The sequence below is a fragment of the Zeugodacus cucurbitae genome, chromosome 2, assembly GCF_028554725.1.
Source record: "Zeugodacus cucurbitae isolate PBARC_wt_2022May chromosome 2, idZeuCucr1.2, whole genome shotgun sequence".
In the NCBI taxonomy this organism is placed as follows: Eukaryota; Metazoa; Arthropoda; class Insecta; order Diptera; family Tephritidae; genus Zeugodacus; species Zeugodacus cucurbitae.
In genome coordinates this window covers 21,935,923-21,949,771 of record NC_071667.1, presented here as the reverse complement: position 1 = coordinate 21,949,771, position 13,849 = coordinate 21,935,923, and the positions used below count along the sequence as shown (strand labels likewise).

Sequence of the window (13,849 nt, the reverse complement as noted above, 5' to 3'; positions counted from 1 at the left end):
TTATCTCAAAAGATCGACTAGGTTATATAGGTCTTTGAAACTTATGTTTGTGGATAATTCGGGCATACCAAACTATCTTCCTTTATTTGGTATAATCAAATCAGTCTATTACAACAAAGCCACTTAGCGATATATGTAAATATAGATTTGGCTTTATTTTACTGCGAGATATGGTCGAAAGAAAGTATGCCCGACGATTGGAATCTAAGTGTACTCTGTGTGTGTGAAAGACTAAAGACCACCATCAACAAACTGATTGGACCTTATTAGTGGGGCTTTAGACCATTTTCACCATGCACCAAATCTTGGAAAATACCCGAAAAAGAGGATCGACACCCAACATATCTGTTGCTTTCGACAGCACGAAAAGGAATAGCCTCTATGGACTCACTAACATGTGACTTTTTTAATTTGATGCTGGAAAAAATAATACGAGCCGTAGAGCTAAACAGAGAAGAGTGTACAGCCGATGGCGTACGCTGATGATATCGATGGTGAATGAGGACAAGACGAAAAATATCCTTCCATCAAACAAACAGTCAGCGCATTCGCATCTTGGCTCCCAAGTCTCTGTTGACAGTCATAACTTTAAAGTTGTAGATAGTTTCGTCCATTTGTGAACTAGTATTAACAGCAATAAAAAAAACACAAATCTACAAGTCCCTCATCATTCCCGTCCTACTTTATGGTGCAGAAGCTTGGACGATGTCAACAACCGATGAGATGACACTAAGATTTTTCGAGGGTACGTCTAAGTAAATCTTGCGGAAGGTTTACAGTATCCGCTGGTGGAAGCTGAGGAAGAGGAACTCCACTCCGTTGGAAGGACCAGGTGGAGAAGGATCTGGATTTACTTGGCATTACCGATTGGCGCCAAACTGTCAAAGGGAGGAATGACTGGCGTGCTGTTGTGGACTCGGCTATAACCGTGTAAGCGGTGTCTACGCCAGTCACGAAGAAGCGAGGTCTTATTAAAGCAAAAACAAGACCGATTTTATCCAATAGTGAACACTTGGTGGATGTGTTCAGATTTTGTATCAGAAGAACTATTGAAAGCAGTAATTTATTTTTTTCTTTCTTCGTATGTTTTTTAATTAAGATATTAAAATATTAGAACCACACTTAGCAGTATTTCCCTACATCTCAGTCCGACTGGTTACTGGATTATGCACAACCAACCAATAAACCACTCAAACCAACTGTTGACAGCCACTGCAGCATTCGACGTGTGAAAAGCAAACACGACCGGACACGACAAACAAACAAAATCCTTTTTACTCAGCCATAAAGGACTACAACACAAACACCAAACGCCAAATGCAAAAGGTAAAGGCAAATAATTTATTTTACTTTTAATTGTTGAATTACGAAAGTGAAGGAGCAGGGAAAAGTAATAAAACATATTGCCATACTGTTTGACTTTGAGTTTCTTTGATTTGGTTTTCGTGGTTTTGGTTGAGGTTGTTTGTTGGTCTTACACCTCCGTACTTGATTATATTGATTTACCCAATTTGCCTCTTGTGTCCCTACCTATGAAAAGGAAGTAAAATCGTTAGATTTACAGAATTAATATGATAAAATTGAATTTATGTAGATAGAAAGCTTTAAAGAATACCTCAGAAAAGTATTCGTGAGATGTTTAATTGAGACGTTTTTGAACTTAAAACGATATTTTTCGATCAATTGAGTTGAGTTGAGCAAAATTCTGATTTGACAAGATCTCATTCATTTAATTTATCCACGGTTTTAAGGTAAGCCAATTATTAACAACACGGCTAGATGTGCTTAGTCACAGCAATGGCCCCTCGAGTATATACAAACAAATTATGGCCGACAAATATGCCTGACAGCAGGTAGCAGACAGCGGCTGTGGCATTTCATTCATCTTATGAACAGAAAAAATAAAAACAAACCAAAAGTTATACACCACCTGCATACCCTCATACCTTCAGGCATTGAATGGCAAATGAGAATCCATTGAAGCGCGTAATTTGAGCGCGACGTCAATTTTTTTCGCCTAGCCAACGAAAAATGTAACTCCATTGTACTCTCTATTCCCTTCGACTTCAGTTGCGTTGAAATAACATAGACAGCTTGCCGCCGACCCCCAAGTCCGGTGACCCCCAAGTAAGAATTCCGTTTTTGCATGGTATGTTACTCATACGCATTGCCCAACAATCGGATAGTGTTTGGAGAAGACTTAATTTTGCATTTCAATTTTACTACGCAATCAACTTTTGTTTAATGTTCTGCTTTTAAAGGGGCTTGCAATGAGGCTGAGTCGATTTAGAAATGGAATTAAATTTGCAGGATGCGAATTGATAATTATAAATCTCGGACATAAGTGGTCTAATTTGGAATAATAATCGGTATGTTTTAGGATGTATGTATTCTAAGGAGTATTTATTAACCGAAGTTTGAGAGCTTATCCAAAGTGCCAAAACTGAGAAGCGGTGTACCGATAGACCATGATCTTATTTTAATCCGAATAAAGTTCGAGAGTACCAAGTAAACACGATGTCTTCGATTCTATTGTTAAAAGTTATAATGAATTAAACTTATGGAATTGTTCGAGAGCTTTTTCTCTGAGGTCATTACTAACATTGGATCTGGCATGAAATCGACGTATGTACGTAGTCGAAATATTGCGATATTTGGATCTTATTTGGGTGCCTTTAATTTAATTTAATAGTGGTTAAAGTTAATAGTGGTGGTTTTATGTCAAGTTTATATGACAGATGAGAAGGGTCAAAGTTTGATCTTCGACAAAAAAAAAAAACAAATAAATTGTATATTTAAAAATATTGGACCACTTCGAATCCAAATAATAATCCGATTTTGGAGGCTAACTTCGAGAAAACACTCTTTTTATTTATGAGTCAATCTCCCGAAAAATTAGTTTGGTCCAATACCCAGGCGAGTGTTGTACAGGACTTGAAATGTCATGGTATATGCCTAACTGAATCCTGAGTTGTTTGCACGATAGTCGGATCTACATTATTTGGAACGGACGCGTTCCATATTTATATTCTACAACAACACATCTACAATCTGTTATCTTTACTTCTAAGTTTTTTAGAAAATCTGTTATTATTGATTAGTTTCGTTCCGAATAAATTCGAATCATTTAAACAGTTCGATTTTCTTGGAGCGCCGTCCTATGTAAGACCCAACTAAAACATATGAAATTATAGTCAGTTGCTAACTACTGCCTGGTATTTAAGGACGCCAAAGAGTGATCTATATTGAGTTCTCTTCTACCTTCTAACTAATTTCTAGTATTTGAGGACGTCTTCTTTCATTCCAAAAATTTCCCGACAGCGAGACTCAAAACTGTCTTAAAATTTCTTCATTTGAAAAGTCACCTAGCGAGTCGTTGAATAAGAAGTTTCTAAACTCTTTTAATTATTCTGTCCGAAAGGAAACACTCTGTATTTTTGATTATTTATCGCCACACTTGAAATTTTGCTACTTGTTTGCATCCATCCATCCCAAAAATATACAAATGCAAACATTCCGCCAACATTTGCTTACCTTTTACGTCCTCTACGCGCGCTGCGCCGCAAACTTGTGCCACGCAGCAGGAGCCTACTGTCAGCCGTTGCCGCCGCCAGGGCCGCTGTGGGTATTTGTAAATGCTCCCCGCTTGAATGTTGCTGCTGCTGCTGCTGCTGCTGATTGGACTGCTTGTTGGTCGAGTAGTGCTGCGGACTGCAGCTGGCGAAATGATTTGTTGATGAAAATTCCGATTTTGTTGGCGAGCAGGTGGTCGAAGAGGAAGCCACTGACTCCAAGCCACGCGACAGCTTCAACATTTCAGCGCCGAATTGCTGCAGCGCTGTCATGGTGGTGGCGGTCGGCTCCGTTGCGCTATGTAAGTGCGGAAATTACAACGAATGTATAGAAAGAGAAATAGAGGAGAATGTTAAAAACAAGTATATTGAAATGAAAATTGAGAAAACTTTAATCAAATATTGTCGGTGAACGCTAGGGGTCTCATGGGACGCGCGCGCTCACACTCACTCACTCACTTTGTTTCGGTTAGCCACAGTTCGTGTGTGTCCAGCGTGGACATTTCAGTGTCGGTGGAGTTGGCCGATTGCGCCGATTGTGTCACTGCGGTGGAGTTCGGTCGGAGGAAACGACGCCAAGTGCGACGACGTTCTGCAAATAAATGGATGTGAGTGTGAGTAAAAAAATAAATAGAAAAGTGGTTAGGACGACTTTTTCTTTTTAAGTTACGCAATTTCCTTATCTTTAACGTAATATCTGAAAAGCAGCAGTTTAAATGCAACAATATTTGATGCGGAAAACAAAAAGTAAATAAGAAATCTCAAATACTGAACTCAAATATTTTCGCACACAAACCACAAACCAAATATTGTGGACATCATTTGAGGCAAATAGCCTTAGTGAATTGACTTTAGACACAGTTACAAAAGTATAAGGCCAATAATGCTGTCACTGTAAGCTAGGAGATGGCTTCGTATGAGATGAGCTTGTTTACTGCCAACTTTTGGCTTCTGCTGGCTACTGGCAGGCTGGCAGCATCCGCATTGCGATAATGGTATAACTATGTCGACACTGGCAGCTGGTAGTTAGTAACCCACTGCGCTGTAAATAGCTTTAAGTGGATTTGACACGTCAACTAAACTGCGAGCTGACAGCTGCCAAGCTGGTTGCATACCTGTGGACTTATATTGTGTAACTGTATATAGTAGTGGAAGTATTTGCGCTGTACTGCTGGCAGCAAGCAGTTGTGCACTGCGAGAAATTCGCTATGGTTAAAGATCGCTGAATCGTCCCCATATATTGCCAATATTTGCATTGGAAACAGGGGAACTCGGGACCTAGTTGTCTTAGCCTAATGAAATATAATTTGGAGGCGTCATAATGGTCTTCTAAAAACGCAAAATGTTTATGCTAAAGCTACTAAAATTTGAGAACTAAACAAGTTTTCAAGTGTGTGGACCAAGAATATTTTCGGATCATACGGATAAAAGTAGTTTCCTATATTTAGCAGGAATAAGCGTAAAATTTCTACCAAAACCTCTGTATTTCCTTGCAGTGCATGCGCTATTATATTATCTTTACACCGTCATAGCTTCCACCGTTATCAATGTGGAAGTTTCATTGAAGCCGCAAACCTGCCAACGCTACCTTTAACACTATCGCTTCTATAACATTTATTGCTTTGTTGGCTACTAGCTGTTGGCTCCTACTATATAATAGACAGCCAAACTGAGCAAAGGCAAGCAAATTACATGCATGTCACGCAGATAATCTCGCCACCGCCAAACCGAAAGCACTTCGTACAAGTCGCCTTCCCCAACCTACAAAGCAACAAAAGCAGCTGGAACGAAAACAGGCCAACCAGGCTACATTTATACGAACATAACACAATCATAGCATAACATACCGCTATTGGTTTGCATGTTGTATGGAAAGAAACGAGTAGATTGAATATACTGTTGTAAGTGGAAAATGGTATGCGTTGAGCTCACGTTAAAGCCAGTCTATGGTTTAAGCCTGCAGTCCAGCAGGCAGTCAGTTAGTAATATGCGACTAGATTGGCATTTCATTGCCGCTTTGTATAGGATTATGGAGCTGATAGACTCCGGCTGTACGGACAGGCAGCAGGAATGCAACGAGCATTAGATAAGGTTAACAAAAGTTGTCGATACATATGGGGTGTGGATACTAGATTTCAAAATTGAGGTTGACCAATAGTTTGTTTATTTTAATTCTGGAATTTTTTGAAGCTTTTGTTTTCCAACAAACTATCGAGGAAAATATTAGAAAATATCTGAATTAAACATATGCTTTGTTTTTGGAATCTTATACTAAATGCTTCTCCATTATATTCGGAAAGATTTAATGTTTTAATATTAAAATTTAAGATATTTATTGACCTTTCTTAAAAAACTCAGTGAAACATACTGTGGGAGAACACCGAATGTCAAAAGCATCCAATAAAAGGTTGTTCAAAAAACTAAAACACTGTTCGAACAAAAGATTAATCAAACATATTTTTATACGCTCGCAACAAAGTTGCTAAGAGAGAATAATAGTTTTGTTCACATAAAGGTTGTTTGTAACACCCAAAACTAAACGAGTTATATATAGAGTTATATATACCAAAGTGGTGAAGAGTGGAGTTCAAATTCGGATTTCTGTCTGACCGTCCGTCATTTTGTACAAGATACTACCTTATACACTAAAAATGCTTTGATTTAGTAAGGGAAAACACTAGATACCTTAAATTTCATTATAAAGAAGATACAGAAGGGCTGCACTCAAATTGGTATACAAAATTTTAAATGGGCGTGGCTCCGCCCACTTATGGGTCGAAAACCATATCTCAGGAACTACTCGACCGATTTCAATGAAACTTGGTTTGTAATAGTTTCCTTACCACCCAATAATATGTTATGAAAATTGTCCAAATCGCTTCACAACCACGCCTACTTCCTATATACCAGAACTTTGAAGTCGATCTAAATCGTTTACTTTACAATATATAAAGTAGGCACTAATGAACATATCGGAACAGAACTTTACATAAATACTGCACTTATAGGATCGAAATCGGACCATAAATTTCCCATATATCCCATATATCGAACATGAGGACCTCAGTGCTTCTAATTTGTTGTTTTTACCGAAAATATCGGTAAGTCTCTCAGATACGTGAAATCGGGTCGTAACTTCACCTAACTCCCATATACCTAATATTAGCGTTTCCAACTTTCAACGGACTTTATCCATATACATATATATATATGACGAATATGTGGGTCAGATTGTGGGTTATATCAATAAAATTTAATAAACAAATTGCGAGAGTATAAAATGTTCGGTTACACCCGAACTTAGCCCTTCCTTACTTGTTTTTTTTTAATTCACTCGATTCAACATCTGATATCAAATAATGTGATATTGCCTGCCCAAAAAGTTCTCCAGACTTAACTCAGTTTTCTTTGGAAGAGTTTATTTGAACAATGAAGTAATCGACAGATTTGCTTGGACTACTGAAATGTTCAAAGAAGTAATGAAATAAAAGAACTCATATTACAGAAGCCAATAAAAGCGTCCAAGCGGGATTGATGTTCTCACGACAGTCAGAACTATAAATATATTCGCATACTTCCAACCAATTTCGGTAATGTCTTCTGATGCTAGAATAACAAAAATCAATTGAGTACATATGGACAATACATTAAAATGTACATATGGAATAAAATATTTCGACAAAACAGCGGTCCAATACTCCTACAAACCCCATATTTGTATATATAAAAGCTTACTATAAATAAATCAGTGAGCAAAATAAAAGTATTTCCCATTTCCAATGCGGAGTACATTTCAAATAAATTGTCCTTGCAGCGCATTCGAAGACATGCATGCATAACTCCAGGTGTAACTTTCATTTATATTTAAATAAATATATCTGCCATTGAGCATTAATAGTGGAATTTAAAAGGTTTTACATGTCAACAGTCTCACATCGCTACACATACTTATGGACCTACACATGTGAGGTATTTTGCGTTCTCACGAATATCGATTTCCGTTGAGGCAATTGATAAATGGCTGACCTTGAAATACACGACCGCATGCATGATAATTGACAAGTCATAAAATAAATTCGTGAATAATTTATTGCTTCTATGCGGTGTGGGAGTAGACATTTACGTATACTCGTTTAGAGAAAAGTTAGAAAATTTATCAAGTACACTTATTTGAAGTGGTTAATTTAAATTTTATATGAGTCGTCTAATAATTCTATTTTAAATATTTGAGCTCTGAATTGTTTAATATAGGGGATGTGTATAATTCAATAACTTTTACGTTTCGGCGAGAAGATAGCATTGGATTGAGAAACAGATCGTCAAATAACTGAGTATGATTTGCTCCAGGACTTTTCTTTACTCTTATATTTCAATTTTATTTAACTTAGTTCAACTTACCGAACGCGCTACTTTGTCCAAGCCATGTGCTCGCCCAGCCGGGCCCTTGTGGTTGACACATTCCGCCCAGATTGTGACTTTTCTTCGCCAACAGTCGTATAGTGAGACAATATGTGAGTAGCATAACAAATAGCGGTATATAAAAGCAAATTATCGATCCAACTAATTTGTAAATAGGATCCGGTATCTGACAAGTACCGTTAATTAGCACCGACGCGTGATCCTGTGTATAGGTGAAAGACATAAAAGAAAATAATCAAAGTTTGTAGACAAGTGCCAAGCAAAAAAAAAATTTTTTTTATTGTTTCTGAGAATCATCGAAATATAGAAAATAATGAAAATGGAAAATTTTAAGAATATTTTTTGTGATTAAGGAAAATAAGAGACAATTCTCTGAAGAAAGGACCTTACCTTACCTTTTCGGAAATGTTATTTATTATTGATTCAAGGTAATGTAACTTTAAAATTAAAAATTCAATCCTTTATCCGATAAGATTTTTTTTAAATTTCATTATTTATTTTTAAAGGAGTCCAATCAAGTTATGGCCTATAAAAGTATCTTCTAAACGAATAGTCCCGGGCTGAATGCCTTGACGAGAGAAGTATAAAACATTTCGTAAATATTATATTCGAAAGTCTTCGTTGACTCTAATAGTAGTTACGTAGACATCAGAAGTACATATAAAGCAATTTTTGACCGATATATGCGGTACGAATTGCGTACGGTGTTATATTTCCATATTCGAGAAATGAGTGTGAGAAAGTAATGGAACAATTTTGACGGTGTTTGTAACATAGTTGCCATATCTTAAGATAAGTGGGCGTGGTTCAAGCGAGATATTATATATTTTGAAAGCTCAAATTTACCGTGGAGGACTGAGTTAAAGCACTTTATTTTTATACTCTCGCAACAAAAATTGTTAAGAGAGTAATATAGTTTTGTTCACATAACGGTTGTTTGTAAGTCATAAAACTAAACGAGTTAGATATAGGGTTATATATACCAAAGTGATCAGGGTGACGAGACTAGTCAAAATCCGAATGTCTGTATGTCCGTCCGTGCAACGGATAACTTGAGTAAAATTTTAGATATTTTGACGAAACTTGGAACACATGTTCCTTGGGACACTGAGAGGTGCTTTCAAAAATGGGCAAAATCGGACCACTGCCATGCCCACAAAATGAAAACCGAAAACACATAAAGTGTCATAACTGAGCCATAAATAAAGTTATAAAAGTAAAATTTGGTGCAAAGATCGTCCTAGTAAAGGCCAAATTTGGATGCCATGTTTTTGGGAAACTGGGCGCGGCCCCGTCCCCAAATAGTGTTTTTGTATATATTTTGAAACCCAATAAAGCTATATAAACAAGACTTTCCGCAGTCGCTCATCATACGTACCTTAGCATACACCATTAAAATAGTTGAAATCGGATAATAACCACGTCCACCTCCCATACAAAGTATAGGTTGAAAATTACTAAAAGTGAGTTAACTCACTAATGAAAAACGTCAGAAACACCAAATTTCAAAGAAGAAATAGCAGAAGGAAGCTGCACTGAGATTTTTTTACAAAATGGAAAATGGGCGGTATATCATATTTTCTTAACACCCTGATGACACGTGTGGAAAATGAATGAAATCGGTTCACAACCACGACTGCTTCCCATATAACTCAATTTTGAATTCCGTCTGATTCCTTCACTTTATCCCTACTAATATTATAAATGCGAATGTAAGTTTGTTTGTTACGCTTTCACGCAAAAACTACTGAACCGATCATCATGAAACTTTGTACATATACTCTTGAAGGTACTAGAAGCAACATAGGGTACTTTATATTAATAAAAATATTTTACGAAAGATAAAACAATTGTTTGTCAAAAAATTTATTTTTTCCTCGACGAGACAATATGGATGATTTTGAGAATGAAATTGCACGAGAGCTAGATTATGATTTCATAGCACTGCGACATCAAGTGACAGAATTAGTTCCTCAATTACTTCCAGAGCAAAATCATGTTTTCCATCAAGTTTTACGTAAAATAGACTCCGGTAGTGGTGGACTCTTCTTTCTCGATGCACTAGGAGAAACTGGAAAAACTTTTTTACTAAACTTATTATTAATGTCCGTCAGAAAAGACCAAAAAATAGCAGTTGCCGTAGCTTCGTCAGGTATTGCCGCGACGCTATTAAACGGCGGTCGTACGCACATTCCGTTTTAAAATTACCATTGAATTTGGCACAGGAAGATTCGCCAATCTGTAATTTTAGTAAAAATAGTTCACGAGGTAGAATGCTGCGAGAATGCAAGCTTTTAGTGTGGGATGAAAGTACAATGTCTCACAAAAAGGCTATAGAAGCTTTAAACCGGACCCTCCAGGACTTGCGAGATAGTACAGATATAATGGGAGGCATGGTGGTTTTATTGGCTGGTAATTTCCGTCAAACCCTCCCAGTGATTCAGAGGGGGACACCAGCAGATGAAATTCAAGCGTGCATTAAATCGTCAAGCTTATGGTCGACAGTTGAAAAACTCCGCCTGTAAACGAATATGAGGGTGCATTTTCATAATGACGTGGATTCAGGACTTTACGCAGAAAAGTTGTTGAAAATTGGTGATGGTTGTTTAGACGTTGACGCTGAAGGCTACATATCACTGTCAAGAGAATTTTGTAATTTAGTAAAAAGTGATGTGGATCTCATTGCTAATGTTTTTAAGGAATTAAAATAAAATTTGTGTAGTGATCAGTGGTTGTGTGCAAGAGCAATATTAGCACCAAGAAATGAAATCGTTAATAGGATCAACACTGACATTTTAAACGAGGTTCAGGGAGAAATGAAGGAATATTTGTCAATGGATACAATTATGGATACGGAACTAAGTACTTCACATCCTGTGGAGTTTTTAAATTCACTTGAACTATCGGGTGTACCGTCACATAAACTTCAATTGAAACTAAATGTACCAGTAATGCTTACGCGAAATCCAGATGCTCCTAGGCTATGCAATGGAACAAAGCTTCGGATAACAAAATTGGGACAAAACATACTTGGTGCTACTATTTTAACAGGTGTCGGTAAGGGAAATAGTGTTATAATACCTCGGATACCAATTATTCCCACTGACCTTCCATTCCAATTTAAAAGCATTCAGTTTCCCGTCAAGCTTAGCTTTGCTGTTACTATAAACAAGGCACAAGGACAAACATTACAGGTATCAGGAGTGCATTTAGAAAACCCATGCTTCTCTCATGGTCAGCTTTATGTAGCCTGTTCACGTGTATCTAATGCCAGGAATTTACACATATTTTCACGCGACAGGAAAACTTATAACATTGTCTACAAAAATATCTTAAATTAATACTTTTTATTTTATTTTTTTAAATTGTTAGAATTCAGAATTATTTATTTGTGTGACGGTGAAATATATTTTAACATTTGTTGTTGCATTTCAATAGGCATATATTAAAGTGTTGAAACTTCTATCTGTAGTAATTTTTAAAAATTGTTGATCTCAGCAAAACAATCAAATTTAGTTATCATATTGACTCATTTCTATTATTATACCCTTACCCTTTATCTCTCATACTTATTTAATGACTCCACTGCAGGCGAAGCCGCGGGTAAAAAGCTAGTAATATATAAATTAGGAACCTATGAAGATAGCGGAATAAAACTTTGCACAAATACTGTATATGATCTGTGACATCACTTGTGAAAAAATTGTCGGACCATAACTTTTCAAAGCCCCGAATATCGAATATGAAGAACTCAGTGTCCCAAGGTAATTTTTCACCGAAAATTTCGGTAAACCTCTCAGATATCTTAATTTAATTCAGAGAAAATATTTTTCTTCTAATAGTGTGTCTCTGTACCAGAAATGGTTAAAATCGGGTCATAACTTCCCCTAGCTCTCATATACCTAATTATATGATTTTCAAAAATACAATGGGCGTAATATCTTATAAATCTTATATGGTAGCCAAATTAAATAAGCATATAATCTTAGATGTAATGTATGTTGGTGATGAAAATGAGTGAAATCGGTTCAGGAATTACCTCAGCCCTCATTACTATATATGATGATTTTCGTTCTATCGGACTTTATGCAGAATATATGGGTCAAATTGTGTGTGATCTTAATAAAAATACAGCAATAAATTGCGAGATTATAAGATGTTCGATTGCACCCGAACTTAGCCTTTTTTTACTTGTTATTAACGTCTTTTTTTTTTGGTCATGGCGAATCTATGCATATGCAACACAACTCTCTTTAGAGTACTAGGAAACGGGGGTACTACTAAGTATGTAAGGTATCTCAAGTTTTACTATAGTCACAGACGGACAGGTGGACATATAGACAACAGGAAATAAATTCATTTTATAATATTGATTATTTTTATATCTATGACCCTTTTATCTATCTCGATTAGTTTTAAACAGTAAAAGTAGTCGATCATTGAACTTTGGGAAATATTTTCCTAAGATCAATCAACATGTATATTTAAGTAATAGAAATAAAATTATAAATTCATTTTTCTCTTTTATTACAACATTATCACGCTCACCTGCGAGTACATCAAGCATAAGGGCAAACTCGTTGCTACCGATAGGAACCAGACAAGACCGATTTTCAAAAATACACGCCGACTAGTCTTATTGCGACCAAAACGCATTGGAAACGCCAACGAGAAGAAGCGATCCACCGAAATGGTGCAGAGATGCATAATGCTAGCCGTGCAGAAGAGCACATCCAAACAAATCCAAGCGAGACACCACAACGAGCTGAGCGGAAAATAACCTATAAAAAGCGGGAAACAATAAAAGTATTTAATGCAGCTGATAACAATTCAATAATAAAATTTTATAGCAACAAAAACGAAATTAATTCTAATCTATACGAGCGATTGTAAATTTATGTGCATCTATACACATATATATATGTATATGTGTATATAGATAGATATATATTAATATATATGAATATATGTATATAAATATGTAGACATACAGCTGTTTACCGTTAAGTGTGTCGAAAGCCATAAATCATTGACTGTCGAACGAATTCACGCTGCATATAAAATATGTGTTTCTGCTTGAAGTAGCATGAAAAGGAGGGACGTAAAAAACATACAGAAATACTAGAAGTATACTGTGGATGCCAAGGTCACACAGGCACACGCACAGCTGCGTGCAAATGTTGAATTATAACAAAAATATCTAATTTCCTTTTGGCTTTTTCAAGCAGGTCGACTGAACATACCTACATTCACAAAAAGAAAAAGATATTTGTAAATATATGTATATGTGTGTGTATAACCCACTCAACGGGGTCACGTACAGCATTCTGCTACTTTAATTTCGCCACAATAAAGTTTATCAATTTGCAGCAATGATCATTTCAATAAAAGAGCGGCGAAAAAAAATAAAAACAATAAAACAACACAACCAAACAAGAGCAACAACAACAACGCTGGCGTTGGTAATGCGAGTTGAGTGTGTGTAAAAACAATAGCAATGGACAGCTGCACGCCCAAAAATGGTGAAAGCATGAAAAAAGTAGCGTTAACAACATTTATCAACAGCCCGTACACAACTACATACATATACTGCCAGTGATATGTTACTCATACGCCCCGTTGTTCGCTTGACTGGCGGTGTTTTTGTTTGTTACATGTTTACTTTTATGTCGTTGTTCGTTTGTGTATGGTGAATGACGGCTACTACTACTATCGGAGGAAGCTCAAATGCACATACACACATATGCATATATATGTACATGTATGCGTATGTATACATATATTTGGTATTTTCGGTCACCCTTTACCGAAAATATGTATGAATATGGGAAATAAAGTGAAATTGCTTCAATATGTTG

The 13,849-nt window shown here is 36.4% G+C and overlaps 1 protein-coding gene across 2 annotated transcripts in view; it reads right to left on the bottom strand.

Annotated features, from left to right (window-relative positions):
- Positions 1-13,849, bottom strand: part of LOC105215834 (5-hydroxytryptamine receptor 2A) — a 136,330-nt gene that overhangs the window by 20,000 nt on the left and 102,481 nt on the right. For both annotated transcript variants that reach the window (XM_054233839.1, XM_011189993.3), the window contains 4 exons: positions 12,540-12,772; positions 7,971-8,193; positions 4,032-4,164; positions 3,535-3,870 (listed from right to left, as the gene is read on the bottom strand). In XM_054233839.1, the coding sequence (XP_054089814.1) occupies positions 3,535-3,870; positions 4,032-4,164; positions 7,971-8,193; positions 12,540-12,772 (925 nt within the window). The remainder of the gene's footprint in view (positions 1-3,534; positions 3,871-4,031; positions 4,165-7,970; positions 8,194-12,539; positions 12,773-13,849) is intronic.